Raw genomic sequence first — 26589 nt, 5'->3', positions numbered from 1 at the left:
ACTTCAGTGTGTGATTAACAGTCTCACAGGCTGAGTCTGTTATCTCAGCTAAGGATTGTTTAATGGAAACCAAACCCATTGCATGAAATAGTGATCAATGTGATGACCACATCAAATGATTCACTGGTTGGTGTCTTTATGTCTCCCTTTGTTGCACTTAAATTCCACTTTATTGCTTCCATATTAATTTTAGGAAATAAAACATAGTTGTATCACATACAGTTGTTGTGAGCAGCTGTGTACTGATTTGTCTATGAAAGCAGATGAATTGGCTGACCTGGCTGACTGGTTGACTGACCGACTGACTGGAGCAATGAAATGACTCACTGACTGACTGAACGGAAGAATAAAATGACTGACTGGCTGAATATGGGGGCTGACAGTACACGAGTCTCTTCTCTCCATGTGTCCGTCTCCATTATGAGATCAGCGGGCATGAGAGTAGCTCCTACCTGGAGGTCTGTCTATACAGCAATATAAAGAAGACCTGACAAACAGTAAAAGTCTCAAGTTTTATTGCCATAATAGTGTGAGCAAATGCCCCTAGCCAAAATCGTAACAGTATCACAGAGGAAGGCGGAGGAATCACATTTCCAGTGTTGGCAAGGTTTACTAGACATTTGTTCAGACTGCAGAAAAGGTTGGTTATTTAACTAAAACCCAAAAGTGCAGGTGTAAATTCTGGAGCTCCTCTGTGGATGATAAAAGAGGAGGTTGATGCTGCACATTTTATGTAAATTTTGGTACCAAAAGAGGTTTATTTTGCAGCCATTTTAGAAGTCATGAATGAGAAAATAATATCCTATGACACAATAAGATGTATTTTGATACACAGGTAGATAATATGTGATAAATCTATAACATCTAGACAACAATGGCAACTCTAACCATTGATGATAAGTTGAGATTTTTCTATGAAACATGTTAATAACAATTCGTTGCTTAATTGATAAGTTGATTAACTAACAATTGCAACAATTTTGATAATCGTATAATAATTTCAGTAATTTTTTAAGCTAGAGAGGCAAATATTTGCTGGGGCAAGCTTCTTAAATGCAAGGATTTGATGCTTTTCTTTCTTATAGATGATTTAAAATTGAACAGCATCCAGCTCTGGGCTGTTGTTGACATTTAGGGATGCCATCTTAGACTCTGGGGAATCCAAACAGGCATGTTTCCCTATTTTCTAACATTTTAAAGACAAAATGATTAGTCAGTAAACCAGTGAAAATAACCATTTTGGCATTACAGGTTGGGTTAGTGGCACCTCCTAAATACTGAGATACTGTATGAAATATCCTTTGTTTTTAGGTGTTTTGGTCTGACAGTGGACAAATAAACACAAACAACATAACAAGGACAAAGTAACAGATGGACAGCGAGAGTACAGATAAACAACAGTGCGCCATCCAAGTGTGCCCACTACCTTTACTGTTCATCTGGTCAAGAAAGTTTAAATCCACCTTTAAAATGCTCTATTTTACACTGTAACTTTCTCCACTGTGTTTTATTGCATTGTCTTTTATTGGGCTACATTCCCAGTTTTGAACAGTTTTGTATGTAGGTGTGTTTGCTTGTGTGTGTTGAGGTGGGCCCTCTTGGGTCACAGCTCCTGCGTGGCCTCGAATCTAAGAAAGAAAGCAACACACTTGTTTGAATAATGTACGAAATGAAAGGAGAGGGGGGAGGAGGAGCGAGTGAGTCAGCTGTTCATGAGCTCCCACAGGGGAGGAGGAAAGCACTTCACCAGAAAACACACAAAGGAGAGAAAAGAGAGATGGAGAGAAGAAAAGGAAATAAAACTGAAGATGCTGCCATGATAGATGTCCTGCTTTTCTACTTTTTTTTTTTTGAAGTCCCAAGTCAACCACTTCTGTGCAGTCTACAGGCACTTTGACCTTGTTCGTTTCTTCTTCTGTTAAACAATGTTTATAACGCGTTCAGTTAAGAACCATGTCAACGACCAACTCAAGTACTTTACAAGTTGTTCAAATCCTTTTTACACATTTTGGGGTCCTGTGATACTATGATGTTTGATACAGCATCATAACTGGAATAAATAAGCTTGAAAACACACAGTGTACAAATGTAAATGTGTATGTAAATGTGTAATAAAAGGGACTTTTTGAAAATACAAATGTTTTCCCTTGGCAGAAATTACATATTTATGATTTAATGTTAAAAATCTTCTCAAAAGTGGGATTAAAAATCACAACACTTCACAGTAGTTGGCTATAGTAGACTACAAATAAATAATAAGGCTTAGCAGTTCAGTGTATGATCAATTCCTCTTAGCTCAACCTCTGTCTCATCAAGGTCACAGACTTTGGGGATCATTTAATTACCTCTGAAAATAAAAAAAAAAGACCTCCCTTGTCCTCCCCTCTGAAATTTGATCCATTTAGAGACAACCCACTCTAGTCTCATTTAAACAACATCAGTGCTTGAATTCGTCCAAAGCTCAGTGAGCTTAATGAGGCAAAGGTCTGGCTTTGTGGGACTCGACACAGCCAGGCTAAGTCACTTGTAACCATGGCTAACAATGACGTGCCAATGCCGGAAGGTTTCAGGAGAGAGTTCATCCTCGGGACTGACAGAAGGTGACTGGAGCAGGAGACGAGGTGTGTGTGAGAGGGGGCGCGTTACTTACGCTAGCCGGGTACAGCAGGTCTCCCCCTCCACGTCTCCCCCGGGGGCGTTGTCTGTGTTGACTGATTCATTCTCACTCGCTGGCATGCTCACTGAGAGACAGAGAGGAGCAAAGGAAGAGAGGAGGAGATGACAGATGTAGAAAGAGAAACAGAGAGAGAGAGAAAGAAAGAGAAAGATGAAATAACAGCAAAATGGGTTGTACATCCTCACTTACATGATTCTACTTTGCATACACCTGAGAGCTACAAAGTGCATCCGGTACTGAGAAGCTGCAGTTGACACTGTGTCAACCACCACTGAAAAAAAACCTGATTTCTATAAGATTAAAAAACAATCTAGCCTCAACTAATTACCAACTAAGCTACCATACTAGCAATATTTACCCATTAAGGATCCTGGGACACCTCTGTAATGGCTATTAGGATGATTTCCAACTTCTAAGCTGAGGGATTGCTCAGCTCTGTGTGAATTAAATCTTAACAAAACCCTTCTGTGGTTTTATAGCTCAGGGAGATTCAAAGAAATAACATGCTGTAGATTTTGGTCTTTGGTCTGCAAACTTTGTGGGGGATGTTGGAGCTAAATTGCAGCCAAGGTTAAAATAAAAAAAAAAAAAAACCCTTAAAATGCTTTCTCATTGGGTCTTCTAAATTTTCATCCATCTGTGAGAGCTTTAGCAGGATTTATGACAATGCAAACGTCTGAAAATTAACTCCCCGCTCCACAGATTCTTTTTGCTGATGTGTAAACGGGTAGACTGAGTCCAATCGTTTCTTGTTTATGAAGCCGCAAGGAGCCTGCAAATGTGTCACTTTGTCCTTATTTGAAGACAAGTGTAATGATGTGTAAAGATGGAGGGATGAATACCAAGAAGATGAAGGCAGAGACTGCTGTAGAGGAAGGACACGAGTAATATGAATTGTCAGTGTTAAAGAGGAAAAAGAGGGAGAATAAACTGAAAAAAAGAGAAGTGAGGTTGAGGGTAGCAACTGATGGAAACATCACGGGAGGTATGGATGTTGGGAGAGGGGAAAAAAGGAATAAATGTGGGCATGGCTGGTTGAGAGACTGATATGAAGTGATACATTGCTTTTTATTGCTTCTGTCACTCTTTGCCTGCCTGCGGGAGAGAGCTGCACTCCCCTTACTGTCACCTCAAACACTTATTGTAACACCCTCTGGGTACCAGAGTCAGACGCTGCATATGCAATGCATCTTGTGAAAAAGTAAGATAAGGCAAAAGCAACTTTTGCAAAACAACTCTCAGCATGGAACCAAAGAACATGATCAGCACTAAGATGAGAGGGTTAAAAAAACAGACTTTTATTTCTCATTTCCTCATAAATGAAATGAGAAATACAGACCTTTTTCATACAATTGTGCATTCAGATTTTCTAATGGAAAGTTAGAAATCTGCCTGAAGCTTCATATAAAATCATAGAAACTGTGGTTGTTGGTTATGTACACGTGGAACTATATGACCTGGAATACAGATGAGTAAGAAATGCTGTACCAAACAAAAGAAAGCAATCAAGTAAAGCAAAGAAAAATCAGCAAGCAAAGTCTCTTAGCATGCAGTCAGTCCTCCCAAGCTAAAGAGGGCTGCAGTCAAGGAGCCATTCCTCATTCTAGATCCTGACTGTAAACTGACCGAACAAGTTCTGACCTAACAAACATTAATGATGGGGCTGCTCTTGGTATCTTCCTGGATAGTCCGGGCCTAATAATCATTTTCTTTCTTCTTTGTTTTCTTGGCAACATTTCAAAAGCTTGTTACAAATTTAATTGACAATTAGATGTAAACACAGCTCATGACAATAGCATTCAGATATCATCTTGTGGAACAACCTACTTGCAAAGGATGTTCTCTTTTATATGATATTATCATAAGCCCTCTCGTAAGTGCTTAGCTAACATGAGACCTTAAAGTAAGTGAGAGCAGTAAGTGAACAGCACATTTTGCCACATGGTTGGTGATGGATGAATTCTGTGTTGTTGAGATCAGTATGGTCTCTCTGAACGTTAAGGCCTCTGCTGTTTGTACCCTCACCTCGACACGTGCCACCTGCTGCTACGCTACTCAGTTAAAAGCAGCCTGGGCCCTCTGGCCTCTCCCGAGGCAAAAGCCTTTCAAATATAAAACCAGCCTGGTGCTTTCTCCTCAATGGAGCTCTGAACTAGTTTAATACCTATTGTTAGCATAAACCCTAAAGACCTGAGACACAGTGAGAAGGAAGGAGATGAAGCAGGAGAATAGGAGGGAGAAAAACGGAAGGAGGGAGGAACAGAGTATGGTAGACAAGGAAGGGTCACACTTTTTAACACAAAAGAAGCATACATTAATTCTTACCAATGTGGCATTAGTGAATTTGTTAAAACATTAAATAATAGCACTGAAAATAAGAAAACTGTGTGTGTGTGTGTGTGTGTGTGTGTGTGTGTGTGCAGGTTTGTGCGAAAACGGGCTTAATTAAGATATTAATCGTCCATACCATCATCTCCAGAAGTCCTTTTCAGGTATTTCAAGAAGTCTGAATTTTCAATACGAAACTGACCAAAAATGACTGTCAATACACTGTTCAAATAATTGTCTAAAATGTTCAAATAAAAGGTTTTTCATGCAGTTAAAGGTACGATATGCAGGATTAAAAAAACAAAAAACAAAACTCTCAATCGTCTCTTGTAACCCATATCTGTATCAACAGAGACCTGTACTTTGTCTCCTTTCTCTCTGCTCTGTGAGCTGTTGGTCTGTGCGTCTATTTGACCGAGGACGGGGCTCAGATACACACAGACACAGAGTAGAACGGTAAACAGCAGAAAAGAGTGGATTGTGCCTGAATTAACACAAAATCTGCATTGTGGCACGTTTTTGCAGGATTGTGCGGAAGTTGCTTTACAGTTTAACTGCCAGAAAAAAAACGATTTAATTTCTCTAATTCCCTCTGTTCTCTCTGACCCCACTCCCTCCCTTCTACTGACAAATCCTGCACAGCATATCTTTAATACAGTAATATTTTGAATTTTAGTCTCCAGTGTTTTTCTCACCAGGCAATTGTCACATTCTATTGAGAATGATTTAAACTAACCCATAAACATCTTATTAGCATGTAAATACTCATCACTGATGTCAATGAAAAGAAGTACCAGTATGGCAAGTGCCTGGTGAAAATCATTAAAAGCTAAAATTCTAATTCTAAAGCCATCTCTTTGCTATCTTTTATTGTCAGATCTATTGTGGCTAGCAAGAGTGCAGGGGAACTTTAGGGAAAGGAAGGAGAAGACTGTGACATCACCAATGCTTTTAGTAAAGCACACTTCTGTGATGACATTGTCCTCTTGGTTTTTTTCCCCACAGAAAAGTCAGGCAAATGCGAACCGTATCCTTTCCTACGAACCTATAAAGGAACACAATGGCTGCATCTCAATACAGAAAGTTTTGTCTCCTCATTTCCTCATTTCCTGTACTGACGGTTCTCCCTCTTTTAATTAGACATAAATAAAAGTCGAGGGCCATGAAACATGGTAAAGTTTTTAATGTGATGTAGACATGCAATATTGCCAGCAGTGGGGATTGTTATTGGTGGGAAAACTTCCAAGCCTCTACTGAAAGAGAATATTAATTTACATGGCCTTGAGATTAGATTTCTATTTAACGGAAGGTGTATAAAAGGGGTGAGGAGGACAATCAGAATAAACTTCTTTACAGTGTTGAGAGGCAGCCAATGCCCTTCAGTATGAAGCTCTGGAGGGGGCAGAAAAGATGCAGGAGAGGAGAGGAGAGGAGAGGAGAGGAGAGGAGAGGAGAGGAGAGGAGAGAGGGAAGGAGAGGAGAGGAGAGGAGAGGAGAGATAGGAAGGAGAGGAGAGGAGAGGAGAGGAAAGGAGAGATAGGGAAGGAGAGGAGAGGAGAGGAGAGGAAAGGAGAGAGAGGAGAGGGTGCAGTCCGCTTGCATGTCTAGAATCACGTTTTCCAGTGAATCTTTTACTAGTGTTGGACCATGCAGACAGACGCACACGCCTTACGAAGGAAAGCCGCATTTTTCTTCACGGCTCCACGCAGAGACGGAAAACGATGGCTCTTACCTGGGGGACAGAGAGCATGGCTCAGCAAGACAAGCACACACACACATGGATACACGCAAAAAAGGCACTCACAATCAGCACAAATGCGGAAAATGGACACAAACTGTAAATTCAAACACAAATGATCACATGTACTCCTGCTGGCTCCGATGCCATAGAGTACATTATCTGTTGCAAGGGAACATGATTGCTTCTGTTAAATGACATTCTCTCTTTACAGTCACACTTATCACTCAAGCTGTAACTATTACTGCATTTTCCTCTCTTATCCTGTTCAGTAACTCAAGTGTATGTCATGGAAAGACTTCACATCACAGGTGAACCCGAACCTTCTCACTCTCCAAAGTAGAAAGAAATTTAAGAACAGAAAGAGAGACAGAGAGAGACTGGGAGAAAATAATTTAAAGGAATGATTCGAAGGATTCATATCATCGAGAGCTAAGTAAGTCAACATTTAAAATACTAAGCACTACACAGTACAAAACATTTTCTCATCCTATTCTCTATTCTCCCTCTTGGCCAACACAACAGCTATTGTTTCCCTTCCACTTCACCTCTTCCTCTCACACTATTTCCATCACTGTGAGCCTGAGCATTCATCAGCATGCTCCTCCATACTGGGGTCATCCTATTGTTGGATTCTGCTCATTCTTCCACTGCTTCCGACGTGATTTCCCAAGCATACTTGTACAGTAGCAGAAATAAAGAAAACAAAAAAAAACTGCATACACAGATATGAAGCGTGAAATATAGAAAACATTTAGTACACAAATAAACAGCTACACACACTCGTAATCATAGAGTAGCTAGTCATACAGTTATCAGTTTGATTAACCAAAGGTATCGTTCAAACTTTGATTAAATTGCAGACGATAATGATAAATAAGCGCCACCATATTCAAAAGCACACAAACACCAAACAGCCCTCGCAAACAGGTCTCACATTAGTGTCAAACAAAAGGGTGAAGAGAGAAATATAAAAAAATAAACATGTAGGCTACACAGATGCAAACAGAGATGGGATGAGGATTGACCAGCTATACACATAGATTTTAATAGAAAATACTGATGTAATTACATTTTATGACCACCGTTATCACAGGCAATGGCAAACACAAGAGGCAGCCAAGACAACTTATGCCGTAATACACATTTATTACGCCTATTTTTATGTTATTGTTTTCAGTAGGGGTTGTCTGGCGACCTGGATGAAGTTCCTCAGGAATACTTATTCTCGTGGTGAATGCAGGCGGTAGAAAAGTTTCATCATGGAAGACAGAAAAACAGACAGCCACAATACATTGTCCAAAGTATGCCAATACTTTAGTTCGAAAAAGGCTGAATGTTCAGGGAGCAGGTAAAGTGGCCTCATTTAACTTTGTTTTAATACTGATTAAAATCTTCTATTTTATTAATCCAAGCTAAAGCGAAGTAGTGCTGACATGTTTCTCCCCAGCCACATTCCCCTCATAGATGGTACATGTAAACCCTCCAGCTAGCTCTTAAGGAGGCTGTTGACCACAAGCCCTTAAGATCGTATTATCATTTCTTATCATTTCAACCAAAGTAATCATATTATTACATTTTGAAATTATGAATTACGACCGAATACACATAGAAACACATGTCACAGACACACACGACGCGGAGACGCACACATACCGTCCTGAGAGTCAGAGGAGTGACTGAACCAGGCAAGCTTACTGGTCTTCTTACCCAGGTGGGCTGGAGACACTCCTACCACAGACAGCAGTGGCAAGACGCCAAAACAAGACGATAGCATGCGAGAACAAGATGACAGAGGGTGAGAGCATGCAGGACACACGTTCACACACATACAGTATGCCCCCTGAGACGACAGGAAACACACATAAATGAGTAGAGGAGACATCATTTGACACATTTACATAAATAGACAGCTACCACACCGTTCATATCACATCATCACATTTGAGTGTGTGTGAGCAGGTGTGCAGGTGTTGGTCATGAATCACAGATGATAACGGCTGTGTTTCAGAGGTTCTTGACGCTCATGCTGTTACTAAAAACAGAGAAAATCAATACGGTGAATGACATTTACTACTCTACTACTACTGTCACCAAAAACAACCACACACAAACACACTATGAATATCTGTCTTCATATGAACACACCATTCACATCATACATCAATATTATGCTCCTGTAGCTCTTCATGTAAAGGCGGGATGATAGATAGTCACATAGAAAGGTGTGTGTGGTCTCTGCGTGAGTGTGTGGTCACCAGCGTGACTTGTTCATGATGTGAAATCCCATCTGTTCTCTGTCCCAGATACCCTCTGTCTATCTATTTTACACACACGTACACACACTCACACTCTATGTATCCTTCTTTGGTATCATCTATTTTCCTTGCCATCTCTCTCTGCGCTATCTTTTCCTCTATTCTCTAAGTCTCCAATCCCTTCTTAAGACATGCGTTTGTGTGTGTGTGTGCGTGCATGCAAAATGTCCTGGGCAGCAGGGACAAACTGCCCTCATTCATCTTCCCAGAGGAGGATCCATCTATCGAGGAGAGGGGGAGGCAGAGCAATGAGAGAGCAAGTGACTCGATTTTCCACCTTCACAAACAGACGGATGATTGATCCTTCTGATGGAGAACTTTGGATTTTATGTATCCATCATTATGTCAGATCATCTAAATCTAAGGGCCTAAGTTATACCACTAAGTAAAAGCAATGGACTGAATCTGCACCAAATTGATAGCCACAGTTTTAAATACTAGTTATTTGTTATTTCTAAGGCAAATTTGCTTGATCTTAATCAAAGCAATACGCATATGTTTTACTACGTATACAGTCTGCCTTGTCTTCTTTTTGTTTCTACAACTAAATGGAGTTTGTATGGACTTTGTTTGTACTAGCGCTGATGCAGAATTTGTAGAATGTGAAGGAAAGAAGAATCTCAATATTGTGATGTGACATTTTTTAAAATTGGCCCAATTGGGAGACCACATAGTGTATTTGTTTGTTTGTTAATTTGCGTATATCTCATACACTGCTGATGTGTTTTTGCCAAACTGATTGGCCCGGGGGAGCACAACAGTAAGAGGTGAAAAGAAGTAGAGGTTACAGATTAGCCACAGGGGTGTTTTGCCTCATTTTCATGTAAAATGGGTCATTACTCATTTGACCATGTTAATTTCTTCAGATTCACTGAATGATTAGATCATCTTTTTTTCTCTTTCTTTTTCTCATTCTGTCTTCCCTTGGCAGTCATCAGTGTTTCTCAGAATGAGCCAAAGTGCTTTGGAGACGATGAGCGATCTGTGTGCAGAATACATGCAGATTGCATGCTCTCCCCCTGCATATATTAAGTCTGCATCATTCATTCATTCATTCATTCATTCATTCATCATAACTGTGGGCAAGCTGCGCTCCAATCCATTATGAAATAGTTCACAGTGCATACTATACAAACTGATCATTACATCCACGAATGCAGACACAATCCCTGTCTCTCTTTCACACCATTCCTCTTTCAAGTTTTATCTATCTTCTCTGAGATCAAACCTCCAGGTCAAAAGAAGCCAGTTCCCTACTCTCCTGTCCCAGGAAAAGCAGCTCAGTCTTGGGCAAACGTGTGCCATGTGTGGCTGCCTCTCTCTGGAGGTGTCGTGGAAAGAGACAGGGTGTTAATTTGTGTGTGTTCATTTCTGTCAGAATACAAGCACACACATTCCTAAGGGTGTGTGTGTGAGTTTGTTTGTTGTGTGTATGTGAGTGTGTGCCCAGAGGCTATTAGCTGAAGTCTGACACATTCCACTAATATCAAAACAGGCTTTAAACCTCAAGAGGGTTCTCAGCCAAAGCAAGCAGACAATATTAACATCCTCCCAGTCTGTCAGTCAGTCACTCTGTCAGTAAGTCAGCCATTCATTCACCGACTGTGAGCCACTACCATGTGATGGAGACTGCAGTGAGTTCACTACTTATAGACCAAGCACAGGATTTGACACAAACATATGCACGCCCACACACATGCACAGTTATCCTCACAGCTTCTTGGTGCACTGAGGACAAAATACCCTCCGATATAAACACAATTTCACCATTCCAACCAGACCTTTTCACACAAAATCTTACAGTACCCAAAGTACATAAACTCCTACCTGCCAAAACCACCACACAACAATACTTAAATCACACATACAGAGGCATAGTCATCCTCTAGGCAAGCTGCAGTAAGGACAGATTTTCACTCCTTCGTGGCCTATTTTAATGTTACGTCACACACATAGGTACTCACGGTTTCTAGGTTTGTCATCATCCATGCCCTCCTCTTCATTCTCTGGGTCAATGTCTTCAGCCTGAGTGATCCAGTCTAAATAGCCCTATATTCACACACACACACACACACACACACACACACACACACACACACACACACACACAAAAAAAAATACTGATTGGTTAGCAGGAGAAAGCAATGAAATGTTTACACATCTTTGTGTGATCGTTTCTCAATGTTCCTGTCGCTTATTTCTATTTAAAGTTATTAAAGTGTAGATAATCAATGGGTTTGCTTCCAAAAACTTGCGTTCTCAGGTAACAATGATCCATGCTCAGCATAACTATAATATCAGGGGAAATATGCATTCATGTAAAGTGTCTTGAGTGAATAATGTAGCCAGAGGTTTTTAATAGAGATGCACCGATCAGGATTTTTGGGGCCGATCACGATCACCGAAAGCAGTATCTGCCGATCCCGATATTGCCGATCACCGACCACAGCGTCAAATCCATAAATTCTTCTATATTGTTGTCTTGTGTAACTTTCATATATTTAATTAATGATTTTTCTTACACAACATTGACATTGTATTATTAAGTATAAAAATTAGGAGATGAGAAAGTATCATGAATTGACCACCGTTTTATTGCAGGCTGAGGCAATGTGCAATATTTCACACTCTAGAGACTCTCTTAGAGACAACTTGGACTCAGCTTACATAGAGTAACTGTAGATTACTAGTGGGAATGCATGCAGTCAGGGTGGGAATTTTGTCATTTCAGGGGCAAGTCCATTTGGCCTTCAGTTTTTTTTTCAGGGGCACCAAGGCCACATGACAGGGCACAAAGGCCACTGGGTAAAATGTGTTGATTTACCTTTCAGACTGATACCATAACATCCTAATTTATAATAAGACATGGATTGTGTATTAAAACATTTTTTTATACCAAAATCAAGTTAAAGTTACATTAGAAAGTAGTTTTTGTCAAGTAGGGTTAGGGTGAGGTGATTTTTGTGACACCACACTGAATATTAGTGTTATTGAATATTTCTCCCAATAGAAATTCCCCAAAATTATGGCAAAGCACATTTTTTCCAAACAAAAAAATGTAGACCAGCAGGAGACCACTGATGTGTGGAGTGATTTTGGTGACACTACACTCTGAATAATAGTTAAGTTATTGAATTTTTTTCTAGTTTCTCTTTTCGGTGTTGCACTTTGTAGACGGTCCCTGCGCCCTCGTCTCACAGCCGGCTGACCATACAGACCAAAGTTAATGTCCAGACGCTCGTTTTGATGAAAATACGGTTGTAGCTCGTTGTCTGCCTTACTACGGTAGAAAAGAGCCGTCGTTTGTGTTTTAACAAGGTTTCACTTATGAGTTATTGATCCGGGAAGTTCGAATCTGGGAATATATTTCCAACTTTACCGGACTAAATCCTACCACATAAGTCAGTTACGTATCATGTCAAAACCAGCTGCGCTCGCTTTCGCACCTTTGCTGTAAGTTTTGTTCTTCTGTTTTGAGACGCTGCTGCTGTTTGAGAGGCTTTCACGTGAGATCATCGTGATGATGAGACTTCACCTGCGTGAACCGCGGACTCACTGAAGTTACTGTGAGTGACTACTGTGCACTCAGGTGGCTGTAATTCAGGGCAAGCTCGCTACGCTGACCGGGCCAGGGGCACAGAGGCCACTGTGGCCGTACGATGAGTGTTTTTTCACGGGGCATCAAGGCCAAAGTGCGGGGCAACGGCGGCCATGAAATTCCCTCCCGGCATGCAGTTAATGCACTGTCTTTATACTTAAACGTCATCTGATCGGCCTGATGTGATCTATTTTGAGAACTCCGATCAAAACCGATAGGGGCATTATCGGCCGATTGCGATCGGTTGCCGATCGATTGGTGCATCTCTAGTTTTTAACGGTGTTGATATGTTTTAGAGCAGCCTCCTGCTACACATTAAGTTGCTAAATATAAGAGGGGCTCATAAAAGTCAGGTTAGGACTTCTTTATGAAACAGGATAACAGATACATAAGGAATTTTCCACTGACTTTGATGGGGGAGTTATTCTTTATTACTTTCGTGGTGATGTGATTAACAGATTTCAAATTTGTGTTGACCTCAGCATCTCAGGACCATGCTGGAAATCAGTGTTTACACTTGAACATGTTAAATAAAATCAATCACTCAATACAATAGTTAAAACTACAGTATCTATGTGGCGTGTTTTTCAAAATCTTTTAATGCATTTACTTGTCTGTGTTATTGTGGTATGTGGTATTTTGGACACCTCCATTATTTCATTGGCCTTTCTCCTTGTTAGCGATAAAGGATGTTCAACATTAAATAAAGCCGTAATAACCATGATAAGATGTTGTCTTAATTCTTATCTAACTCTACATATCTTGTCGCCCTGCTTTAATTTCCATTTACACATTATTCTACTTTGTACTCGTGCCAGATTGTCAATGGAGACTGGGAACTCTAGAATTTCACCTATTTGAAAGCCCGATGATAATAAACATTGAAAGTTAGAGGCAAGAGTGTTCTTTCAGAATAGGCCTCAATTAAACAAGCACACATAGGACAGCTTACCTTGAGGTCCTCCTCCAGTTGCTGTTTTTCTCTGAGTTTCTGAAAGTCACCACGTGCCTTGGCCTTCTCCCTCTCCTTGGAAAACTCTCTGTGAGGAGGAGAGCAGGATGGAGGGGTGGGAGGGTGGCACAGTAGGGGGTAGAGAGAGAGAGAGAGAGAGAGAGAGAGAGAAAGAGAGAGAGACCGGAAACAGAGGGAGGGGAAAAAGAATCTGAAAATCTAGACTGAAGTGTTGCAAAATGAATCATGCGACAATGCTCCAATTAAAATAGAACATTATACAGTACATCAGAATAGGAAGGAGGAAAAACCTGCTGAACAGAGAGAAAAAAAATAAAGTGAAATGAGAAAAGCTCTGCCAGGGAGAGAACGTGTTAGTATGCAAATGCAGATGAAAGCACATCCAGACAGTCATATTGCTCCCGCATCTCAAACAATCCAATTTATCTAGATGTATTTTTGAGCAGCTAACAAATAGATTTAGTTGAATCCAGTTCTCTTTTATGTTGGTAAACGTGGTAATGTCATTATGCCTGCGCTAGTGGGAATATATTTAATTTGAGACTGAAAGTGATTTATTCATGATGGGGCCACAGTCTTTAATTCATGTGGATTAGAGCTTCAATGGAAAAGTCCTCTTATTGCAAAACTTCTGGTAGTCTGGCTGTAAATTCAGTCTCGAAGTGTCCAACAGCCCACAAAATATACGTCTTTTATCTGTACTGTCCCAGGGCAACAGGGCCCCAGGTACTCCCATGCCTGCTGGGAGTTGTAGGCTCTGCAGTGTGTCCTGGGTCCACCGCCGCTGGGTTTCCTCCCAGTTGAAATGTGCTGGGTACAAGCCCAGAGGGAGGGGCAGAGAGGGCACCCCTCACCAGCTGTACCACCTCAGCTTGCTCCTGTCAAATTGGAGGAGAAGTGGCTCTGCACCGAGGTCATCGCGCATCACTGAGCTCCTAACCTTTTGTCAGCCACCTCATTCTTTCGGTCACCAACCAGAGGTTCTGGCCATAGGTCAGGATGAAGATATACAGGTAAACCTAGAGCTTTATTTTGTGCCTCAGCTATTTCTTCATATAAAATTTTCAGTTCTCCCTGGAGAAAAAAATGACTGAAATGTGTACATGATTTAATTTCCTTTTCTATTATCTTATTAATACAGTAAAATTAATAATGCCTTCTTTTTGAGAGTCATGGGATTTTTGAGGATGATGTGGAAAAAGAAGACATAAATTAAGCTGATTTAAGACAACTAAGATCAATGTTAGGAGAGTGTGAAATTTCAAGATATTATGATGAAACTGGTGGAAATTACTTCTAGGTGTCAGGACAAAAGAAAGAATTAAAGTACGTTTGATTAAATGCTGCACTTGTGAAGGTCAACGTCAGGTTGGAGCCACAGGAGTCTGTCTGAAAAGAAGTCATTTGAATGAGATTTGACAGGAGCTGGGAGGCCTGAGAACAGCAGCAGTTAAAAGGTGTATAAATCCACATTGTGAAGGTACATCAACAAGTAAAATTGCGTCTATGTCGTGAATATTTTGAATTAGTGACAGCGAAGAAGAGCTCCCTGCTAGCCATCTCATATCTTGTGATCTTGGATTTGGACATACAGCCATAAAAACCTTCATATATAATAACATGATTTAGTTTCGGACTTATCTGAAGGTTCATGTGTTGCAGGAACATAGATGTTAATCAAACACGAGTGTAATGTTTAGTTTCACGGATCCCTGGAGAGCAAGAGCAGGGTCTGTAATGAAACTCTATAGATTGTCATGTGCTATTTTCACTGATTTTCACAGTCAGTCTACAGGCTGGAAAAGAATTAGAGAGAGTGTGTGTGTGTGGGAGTGTATGAGGATGAGAAAGTGTGTGGAATGATGAGGAATGATGGGACCTCATATTCCACCTACAGACGGCAGAGACACACACTCATGCACACACAAGACGGATCAATGAGCATTAGGACAAACTGCTATTGTCTCGCTTTAGCAGGAGACCAATCCTACTGATCTGTGTTTGTGCGTGCCAGTGTGTGTCTATACTGAATGTGTCTCTGTAAGGCATCACTCTCATTTTCCTGTTCCCATCATGTCATTTTTCTGTTCTAAACCATCACTGAATTTTCTCTCTTCCCTCAACATTTGTTTCATTTTGTCTCTCTGCATTCTCACTATTTACTTATTACATCAAATCCAGACAAATGCTGTCACACCTGATGTTTCTGTCTATGCGCTTTCTTCCTGTTTTGCCATTAGTTATTATGCCAATCTGAGACCCGCACACACTCCATGGAAGAAGCAGTTGGTAAAAGGTCAGGCTGTGTAGTGTGTTGACAGCATCATTAGTCAGAAGTCAGACAAAGAGTCAGACAGCCAAACCCCCCAAGCTGTTTGGACCAGATAGACCTCTATTATTTTTCCCACAATGCCTCTGTCACATCACTGCGGGTATTTAGAGTCAGATTCAGGTCAGTCAGTCACAGGTGAGACACTCCAATCCCCTAAACTGTTCCATACCAGAGTTTATTCTAACCTCAACCATGTGAAGAAACCCATATTCAAAGTTTGACTGAAGGGCTAAGATAATGAGTAACTATTATCAAAATAGGTGTTGGTGGGAGGCCAATAACCTGGAAAGGTTCAACAACCTTTATAGCTATAAGTGAACTCTTTAATGTATTCCCAAAAGCTTAAAGTGAACAGTAAGCTGCAAAGTATTTGTCAATATCCTTACAGTGTTCAACAAACACAGCTTTCATTTGGTGTAATATGAGGCTGTGTCCACTGGGAGCCTGAATTTATACCGCTGGCTTATGTTCTCTTCATTTTAAAATGAGATGACAGTGTTTTATGCCATCCCAGCAGCGCAGAGAATTGAGCATTTTATGATAGTAATAGTGCTGTTCTATAGAAGCAACACTATAGGGTTGTAGAAAGACCTTTTGGATATTGCCACTGAGAGAGGTAATATAACAAAGGTCTCAACGGCAGTCAATGCATGACTGATCACACTTTTCCTTCTGTCGCATGTCTAGTATGTATGTTTCTACATACTCCTGACCTGTACCGAATTTACTACAACACATTCCTATTCATGCTTTGGACAGCACTTGTTAAACCAAATGCCATTTACAGTTGTGAGCAGGAATAAGACAGAAAAGTTCCCGTCAACAAAGCTCTCTAAGAACAGCATGAAAAAGAGAAGTTAGTCTGACTTAGTATGACTTTTGACCTTCCCCTTACCCGCTCAATACCCCCAGAACCAAGTTTAGCACAAAGAAGGATCCGATGATGATCAACGTGACAAAATACACCCAGGGCCACCTGTACCCTACTGCATCATTCACCTGAATGGACCAAGGATGGGTAGAAGACAAAGAGAAGGAGGGAAAAGGAGGCGAGGGAAGTTGCGAGGGCAAGGACGAAAGTAAGGAATGAACAATAAGGAGTAGTAGGAGGGAAGGGACGGAAGAAGTGAAGAGGGAAGGAGTTAGATCCATAGGGAAATTTCCCAACAGATGGAACCACTTGCTTCTTTAGGATCCCTGCTGGGATTATGGTGCATTCACAGTATTTGTCAGAGTCACTTAGAGGGCCACATGGCAATGTATTTGGCCAGCTGTATTTAACATGGCTCTGAAAAATGACTATGCATGGCTATAAATGACCCACATGATAATCACCAACAACTCCTCTGAAAAAGGAAGGTTATATGTTTAAAAACAGTTTGATTCACTTGAGTTGAACACAAACCAGCTCATTTCAGGCGTAATGACTGTGAAGAGAAGGCATTTTAGTCAGACACTTTAATGGACTGTGCAGCAAGACTCCCATGGTTTGGACATCATTACTGTCCTCATGACAAATTATTGTTAATGCTCACACTCTTTCACCTAAATCTTTTATGTATGTTTTATTGTTATAATTTTGGATGTCATTTTGAAGGGTAAGTTATTATTAACAGTATTATTACTATTTTTGTCATTATTGTTTTATGTTTGTTTCCAATATTGTTTTTTAACTTCTATGTTCAGATAACTTATATCCGGGGAATCTGATGGTTTTATGTGCCCCATTCAGAGCAGCTTTCCATCCCATAATCTACGTATCTAATGCCATGTCTCCTTCAGACTCCACTCTCTCGTTTTAGTAGCATTCCACCTCCATGGCTGACCTGAGGGGTGAATTATTAATACTCCAGTGTGTCCCTACAGGCCGGGTGGTGCTTGTACTGAAACAGCGTGACTTGGCAGAGCGAGGTAAAACAGCACCCAGTCTGCCTGCTGGAGCAGCATTTATTGAAACTAAACATACAGACAGACACAGCACATGCCTACACATGCTGTAGGGACAATGTTAGCAGAAGAATGCTAATTTGAGATATACATGTATGTAAACAAACACGCAAGATATTAAAAGGCAGTCGGGTGATTGAGAAAAAGGCCTTTAAGACTGAGCCTGGACTGAAAGACGGACTAAAAAATAAAAGTTGCTTGTGTATGTAACTAAATCCTGCTGGTCAAAAGAGGCCAGTCCAGCAGGGCTGGGAGGTTTGTTTGTGTGTGTCCTCCTGTCCATCACAGACAGGTTGTGACAGGATGCAGCCCCATGAGGTCAACTGACGTGAACATAACAGGTAGACAGAGGGTGTGTCATTGTTTCGCCTGTGTGTACTGTATGTGTGTGTTTTTCTCTCGGGCTTGTGACAAAGGATTGATTGAGTGGAACAGAAAGGTGAGAGAGCAGCAGATTTTTCTCAGTTCAGTGATCGTCAGTTCATCTTTTCTCGACCGCAGAGTACTACGATCCGTATAAGACTTCGAATTTACTGGTGGACTGATGGGATGTTCACCCTGCTCTTATTTTGCATTCAAACTGTTCTGCCTACCACTTGACTGTAGCAGGATAATGTGCAAATTGGTGTTAATTTAGACTTGTTTTCAATTTAGCTAAATTTGCACTGTATTTGACCATCTTTTGGCATTTGTCTCTGCAGCATGAGAACCTGCATTTTAAAAACAGCCAACTAAAATCAAATAGCCTCAAAACAAAAACTTTAGACGTAAGATGTAAAGTTATATCTAGATGAATATAATTTGACAACTGTATGTTTTATAAAATGGACAGCCATGCACTATTTGTATTTGATCCCCCTTTTTAATGGTTCATTGCATCCTTAAAAATCCACCATGAGATGCATTCTAAATGTCTGGTTCAGGGAGTCTTGTAGCATAGTCATTTAGCACATCTACATAATTACATACTGTACAGCCACATCACAAGCAACAATCACAAACACACTTTCACTCACAAACATTTGTACACACATGACAACAGCAGCACGACCTCTTACCCGCTCAACACCCCCAGAACGAGATTGAGAACGAAAAAGGAGCCGAAGATGACGAGAGAGACAAAATAGACCCATGGCAGCTCATAGCCCATAGCATCCTGCATCTGAGAGAGACAAGAGAAAGAGCAGAGGAGGAGATCGAGAGAAGAAGGGGATTAACAAGAAAGGAGCGATAAGGGAGATGGAAGGAAGAAAGGGATGAGAACAATGGGGACGGAACGAGAAAAAGGTTTGAGAAGATTGAAATAGAAAGAATAAGTGAATGAGAGGAGGAAGCAGAGGTCAAGAACAGACAGATAGTGTGTTAGAGAGGGGATAAAAGAAGGAAAAAGAACACAAGAGCATAGCAGTGCATTTAAGAAAGAGCAGTAGAAAGTCCTGCCGAAGCAAAAGTGGCAGTATTGTATCAATAAGTGTGTATCTAAACCCCTTTGTCTGTCTGTTGGAAAGCAGGTGCTTAACAATAAAGCATTAGCAACACACTAAACAACACAAACTGCTTTTACAGTTCAATGTCAAACCTTAGCTCTTATTCACCGTGTGTTTCGCAGTTACACAATCCCTTAAGAAATCGTTTTCTTGGAAAGGTAGCTCGGCCTTTACAGGAAAAACATTTATACGCTGTGACTCGACAAGTTTTCATGTAAACCAATTACAATCTGTTCTAGAGGATTTACAGTATGTGACACAAAAATATCTGTGTGCGATCAATAAATATGACTTATTTCAGGATACTCAGTTGCAGGGAAACACACCACAGACTCATCTGGATATTGCATTAGGGATGGTTTGAATAGACGCAGATCGTTATTAGGGCTGATGTAAATGGGATGTGGACAAGACAATGTCTAAGCCATTTAGTATCAAGGATTTGATCGATCATAAATGTCACAGCATTAATCTGCACGTAAATTCAAAAGCAAAAGTGAATATTTCCAGTTTACCCTCACAGAGAGATAAAAGGGACATAACAGAGGAGAGGAGCGAGGGTTCATTTGCCACGACAGCAGCAGATGTCGGACGTCATTAATCTAAACCCTGAAAATGGGAGACAATAAAAACTACGGATTTAGCCCAAACTAAATGAAAGGCTTGGACTTGTCTGAGTGTTTTCCCGTAATCATTTGTACTTATAACTCCTAACAAATAGGCCCCATTCATTACAAAGAGAGCTGGCAACACAAGCGCTCTCATAATAAGGAAATTATACCATTTAACTGATGTAATGTGTTTGTGTGCGTATTTATGTGTGTGCAGGAGGTTGCAGCAGACAGGGTGCAGGAGGGGTGAAGAGCTAGTAGGCTCTCTGCTCCACGTGTATACAGCGCATGTACTTGCACACACGCACGCATGCAAACGCACACACGCACACACAAACACACACACACACACACACACACACACACACACACACACACACACACACATCTACTGATAGAATGGTTCATTCATTACTTTACTTTTTTCCTGATGGCTAGCACCAGTTTGTGCCTGTCATGTTTAATCATTATATTGTAGGTGCAGAGTTCACAATCTGTTTCTCTGAAAGCAAAATCACTAGAGACTCTTCAAAAGCCTAAAATTCAGTTGCAAGTTCTTAACACTTTTTTGAATGTTTTTCCAAAATCTCCAAAAGATCCCTTTTCCACATGGTTGAAAATCTTATCTCTTTGCAGTGTCCAGATTTCTTAATTCAAATTAAAGTAGTAGCTTAAGTAAATAACTAACTGTAAGTTTTTGCTTGATCAAAAATCTATAAGGTAAATAAATATATGTTATCATACATGTTACACAACAAGGACACAACGAGAAAGGAAAGGAAATATGTAACTTCTTGCTGCACTTGTTGTTTGGATTAGAAAATATAATTAAAGCTCAAGATACAAGATGAAAATCAATTCATTATGCAGTGGATTGATTCTTTTTTTTCTTCACTATTGACAGAAGGCACGGATAATAAATACTGCCATAAAAGTGTTAAGTGTTGTTGAACCGCGTTCTGGGGTTTTGGAAGAAACGGATGCTCAGCTCTGTGACCTGAATATAATGATAATGTATTGTGCTGCAGCAAAGTCAATGCAGAAAGGTGATATATTGAAAGCTCATCCGTACTACATGAGTGCTTTGCAGTGTTGAGACAAACTGCAATGTGTAGGCATACAGATGACCTTTCAGAAACGGCCATATGAGCCCTAACCACCTATTATCAGGATATCATCAATATCATAAATTGTGTGTGAAGTCATACCTCTGTTGCAGAAGTCGAAATCAAACACTTTCTGAATGAGGTACATATGGGAGTTTGATTTAACCTTCCCAGACATTGATTAATAGCACAGACTAATCTATTGGTTTGTTTAGCTGGACTGGGCTGCTGCATGCTCCTGGCCATTAACTGAGGAACAGATACTCGCTCACAGATACTCACTGTGTGTTCACATGTGTCTCCGTGGCTGTATGTGTGTTCAATTGACACTTGAATTAAGAATCAGGAGTCTTTGCACGTTCTAAATGAATCAGTGCCTTCAATTTCACAGTGTATTGTCTGCATCGATTTAGCCGGAGACAGAAGCTTACACACACACATAAAACATAATCTGTGTGTGTTTTTGTGTGCACACCTGTCCTTCAGAGAGAAGTGTTTGTGTACTGCTTTATAAGCACTCATGCGACACTGATGTTACAGATACAGTACAGTGGTCACACATAGCAGTTTGTCACTCACTCCACTCGTACACACAGAAAGACACTGTTGTGGTGCCCGGCTCACCCAGTACAGCACGTCCGTCCAGCCCTCCATGGTTATACACTGGAACACCGTCAACATGGCGAAGGCGAAGTTGTCGAAGTTTGTGATGCCGTCGTTTGGGCCCTCCCATCCAACTTTGCACACTGTTCCATTATTGTTACAGTGTCGGCCATAAGCTCCGTCAGGTGCACACGGTGCCGGCTTTTCCTCTGAAATGACTAGGACAAAAGAGATAGGAAGAAGAGAGAGATTTGTATATCTTTTTGAGACAAACAGACCTGACATTTGCTGGTAGCAGCCATTGGTTCAAAATCCTCAATTTCTTTCTACACAAAACAATACTAGGGTATTCTAGATCAGTGGTTTTCAAACTGGGTCAGGGGACCAGCACAGGTCCTTGAGGTCCCAAGCAAGGGAAGAACAGAATATTTTAACTTTTATCATATCTTATGATAGATGGAACATCAAAGACACAAATTAAACAAACTACTCAGAGGCTCAGGTATATTGGTATGCCCACTAGTATGTTCCTTTAGAGTTAAAGTTGACAATTCTTGATTTTCCTTTCTACTTCATTGGAAGATATCTTCTGACATAGTTTGTCATCTTTTGTACCAAAGAATACACCCTGAGAGTTTCATACCCATCCAGTCTTAGAAGTAGTCCAACCAACACCTGACTCACAGAAAATGACTGGGTCTCTTACTTGAGGAAAAATGCTAAAATGACTCCCACTTTAAGATTCTAAAATCAATCTACATCTAACAAGAATCTTTTTTAAAAATACACCAAAGGAAAGTTATTTATGCCGTGTTAAATTGAAAACAAACAGAGCAGCCATGAAAAAAAAAATCTATGTGAAAAGGTGCAGTACTAATTATACAAAACAAGCTCTTGAGGGTGATGCATAGGATAACAGAGAGTATTCCACCAGCACTTACCCAATGCAATACTAATGCCTCTCATGGGATCTATAACATCACCATAACAACACTCAAGTCCATTTATACCTGGGGGCCTTCACTGAGAATTGTTTTAGTCATTTACGGCGGCTGCTGTTTCAATTATTGCCAGAATCACTCATACTCAGAAATGTAATTGATGGTTTAAATAATTTATGGAGGTTATCATTTAAGCTGTTTAGGGTATGTGCTCTTTTGGCTGATGGCTGATGTCTGACTGCAGTCAATGGTTTATGCAAACATCATTCATTACCTCAGACACATCGGGGAAGTGAAGTGACAGTATAGAGTTTGTTCATGATTCAGTTGAAAAGGTTTGCATGGTAAAGTATTCACCTGTGTGTATTGTGTGTGTGTGTGTCCTTGTGTGAATATATGCTTGCTGAAGCATGCTTTCACACACAGTTGACTACATGCCTCAAAAGTTATCTAAGCAGTGAAGTGCGGTATGGGAGTGTATGTGTCTGATCATGCGTGTTTGTATTTGCATGTGTGCATCAGTGCATGACAGCCTAGATACTCCCTCTCTCGCTGTCTTCGATGTGTGAGTGTCTACCTGCATGGTCGTTGTAGCAGGTCTTGTGCATCTTGCCCATGAAGAGTTCCAGGCCGATGATGGCGTAGATGATGATGACGAAGAGGACCAGCAGGGCGATATGGAGCAGAGGAACCATGGCTTTGATTATGGAGTTCAACACTACCTGTAAACCTGCAGAACACACACAGTGGAACCGCTGAGGACACATAGACACAAACTTCACAAAAAAAAGAGCATCGAAACACTCAGTTATCATAATGTAAATGATAAAAGCCTTGCGCGGTGCATCATACAGCTGAACAGTTGTAGTTAATCACAATGTAAGCACTGAGTCTGACAACTGCATTTCTTCTAAAGAATTAATAATCTTTCTTTAGAGAGAGTGCCTTCAATCGGTTCCTCAGAAAAAAAAAACAAAAAAACACAGGAAAATGGAGTCTTTTATTCTTCTGTTAATAAAGGAAAGCTATTTATATACCCAGCTCAAGTGACGATCACAACTTAATTGTTATCAATTTGTATTTGAGTGCAATTATTCACACATAATTTGGTGACGTAAATGCAACAGCAAAGCCACAGTAGGTGGCATCAATGACTGAGGAATACTTGGATTGGCTCTGGTGGGATCTGTTGATTAAATTACATAACACAGTACTTGTTCCACCTTTTACAAAACAACCACGTTTGTCAACACATCATTGTTTCTGTAAATTCTACAGCATGTATGCAGCAAAGAAACTGGAAGCCTTCAGAAAGATAAATCTGTCAGTCAGTTTGCTAATGAGCCAGCAAACATGATACTGATGAGTTGCCATGATATCAATTCAATACACAGGCCAATGATGTTGGACAGGGTTCAGTCTAAATATTGTGCACTGCAGCAGCTGTGCTTTAAAACCGGATGACAAGAGAGTGGGATGTGCACTGGCAGCCTTTGCATTTGCCTGGTATTGTAATCACAAGAGTTGTCACACACACATACACACACTCACTCAGGTGCACACACTCGCACAACCTTCATCCACGATATCTGATCCTTTCCTCTCTTCTGGCCTGTTGGATTATTGATTTCTGCAATCACTAACACAGACAGGCTGACAGACAACTCATCTACTGCTCGTACCATCTGAGTATCTGACAACAGCACAAGAGGACTGTGTGAGCATTTGTATGTGTGTGCATTTATGTGTCACTGTGTGTGGACTGTATGTGTGTTTGTGTGGCATCGAGCAGCAATATCAGCTCCAATCTGTTGTTCATATCTCACTCCCCTAACCCAATCACCATTCACACCTGATCCTCAGAGAATCCTTTCTTCTTTCTTTCTTTTCTCCCTTTTACTTTTTCTTTCTTTCTTTTCTTTCACAGCTCTCAGTACTTACTGGGTACTCCAGAGACCAATCTGAGGGGTCTGAGTACTCTGAATGCCCTAAGAGCCTTGACATCGAAGCCTGCTGCCTTCCCTCCAATAGGAGTGGCGCCGTCCCCCTTAGTGGCCTGCTCCAAGATCGCACTGAATAACCTGCAAGACAGAAAGTAATGACTTCAATTACCATCATCATCAAGTTGACATCCCATTTCCACATACTAGAGAATATCTAAGCGAGAGGAAAACAATGACAGAGATAAAGAACACAGCGATATGATACAGAGAGATGAATATCTGCAGTTGGCCTTGTTTTCTATTTCCTCTGTTGCAACTGCTGTCAAAACTAAGTGGAACCATCTACACAATCTTTATCATGATTTATGAAAACATTTGAATTTAGACATCAATCTACCTAGGGACCAAAATTTTAAAAGTAAAGAGAAAGCTGAAGACATCTGCACTGTTTCACAATCAAATGTGTTTCCTGGAGAAAAGTCAACGGTAGAAAATAAAGCAGCTTAATTAGTTAGCTCTCCAACACAACAATAGAAAGTGTTTCATCTGTTCCCTCTGTCTTTCACAGATAAGGAAAAGTGAGATACTCAGCTTTAATGATTTGACAGTCAGCTCAACAGAACACTGTGCATGTCCGCAGTGAAGGGAGCCACCTCTAAAATGTGTTTATAAGTGTGTGTGTGCTCATAATTAGAGATGCACCGATCATGGTTTTTTGGGGCCGATCACCGATCACAATTACCGAAAGCAGTATCTGCCGATCCCGATATTGCCGATCACCGATCACAGCGTCAAATCCATAAATTCTTCTATATTGTTGTCTTGTGTAACTTTAATATATTTAATTAATGATTCTTCTTACACAACATTGACATTGTATTATTAAGTATAAAAATTAGGAGATGAGAAAGTATCATGAATTGACCACCGTTTTATTGCAGGCTCAGGTAATGTGCAATACCTCACATTTTAGAGACTCTCTTAGAGACTACTTGGACTCAGCTTACATAGAGTAACTGTAGCTTACCAGTGGGAATGCATGCAGTCAGGGTGGGAATTTTGTCATTTTAGGGGCAAGTCCATTTGGCCTTCAGTTTTTTTTCATATATTTCCAACTTTACCGGGCTAAATCCTACCACATAAGTCAGTTAGGTATCATGTCAAAACCGGCTGCGCTCGCTTTCGCACCTGTGCTGTTAGTTTTGTACTTCTGTTTGAGAGGCTTTCACGTGAGATCGTCGTGATGATGAGACTCCACCTGCGTGAACCGCGGACTCACTGAAGTTACTGTGAGTGACTACTGTGCACTCAGGTGGCTGTAATTCAGGGCAAGCTCGCTACGCTGACCGGGCCAGGAGCACAGAGGCCACTGTGGCCGTACGATGAGTTTTTTTTTAAGGGGCAACAAGGCCAAAGTGCGGGGCAATGGCGGCCATGAAATTCCCTCCCTGCATGCAGTTAATGCACTGTCTTTATACTTAAACGTCATCTGACCGGCCTGATGTGATCTGTTTTGAGAACTCCGATCAAAACCGATAGGGGCATTATCGGCCGATTGCGATCGGTTGCCGATCGATCGGTGCATCTCTACTCATAATACTGTCAGATTATAATGCACATCTAATTCCATGTGATACCACATAACTGCCTTTCTAATGCTGCTGTAATATGTAAATACAAAATTTCACATATAATGTAAATAATGATCTTGTATAAAAGGACTTAATTTGTTTTTAATCTCTTGTCATTATCTTCAATGGAATTATTTACAGACATCTGCTCATAAAATGGCCACTAGAGATGATGTGGATTATTTTCAGATGATACCAGCAACCAATAACTAACCATTTCTCAAGGTCGACAACGATCAAAGTTTTCACAATTTTGTATTTTAGTTCCCTCCCTGCAGTTTATGCACACCAGGGGGTAAGAACAGCTAAAAGGTTGTGAGCAAAGATGGATGATTTAATAATCCAGAGCTCTTATA

The 26589-nt window shown here is 40.7% G+C and overlaps 1 protein-coding gene across 19 annotated transcripts in view; it reads right to left on the bottom strand.

Moving 5' to 3' along the window:
* cacna1c (calcium channel, voltage-dependent, L type, alpha 1C subunit) overlaps positions 1 to 26589 on the bottom strand; it is a 196602-nt gene that overhangs the window by 50006 nt on the left and 120007 nt on the right. For 12 of the 19 annotated variants that reach the window (XM_030439631.1, XM_030439637.1, XM_030439638.1 and 9 more), the window contains exons 5-12: positions 24601 to 24740; positions 23237 to 23389; positions 21740 to 21936; positions 18970 to 19073; positions 13612 to 13699; positions 11026 to 11110; positions 6669 to 6737; positions 2651 to 2741 (exon numbers count right to left, since the gene is read on the bottom strand). In XM_030439631.1, coding sequence (XP_030295491.1) covers positions 2651 to 2741; positions 6669 to 6737; positions 11026 to 11110; positions 13612 to 13699; positions 18970 to 19073; positions 21740 to 21936; positions 23237 to 23389; positions 24601 to 24740 — 927 coding nt within the window. Of the gene's footprint in view, positions 1 to 2650; positions 2742 to 6668; positions 6738 to 11025; positions 11111 to 13611; positions 13700 to 16859; positions 16964 to 18969; positions 19074 to 21739; positions 21937 to 23236; positions 23390 to 24600; positions 24741 to 26589 lie in introns of all 19 variants that reach the window. The other 7 variants (XM_030439645.1, XM_030439643.1, XM_030439649.1 and 4 more) reach the window with 4 other exon arrangements.

The sequence above is a fragment of the Sparus aurata genome, chromosome 14 (assembly GCF_900880675.1).
Source record: "Sparus aurata chromosome 14, fSpaAur1.1, whole genome shotgun sequence".
Classification (NCBI taxonomy): Eukaryota; Metazoa; Chordata; class Actinopteri; order Spariformes; family Sparidae; genus Sparus; species Sparus aurata.
The sequence above is the reverse complement of the archived record's forward strand: the minus strand, read 5'-3'. Positions and strand labels throughout refer to the sequence as shown.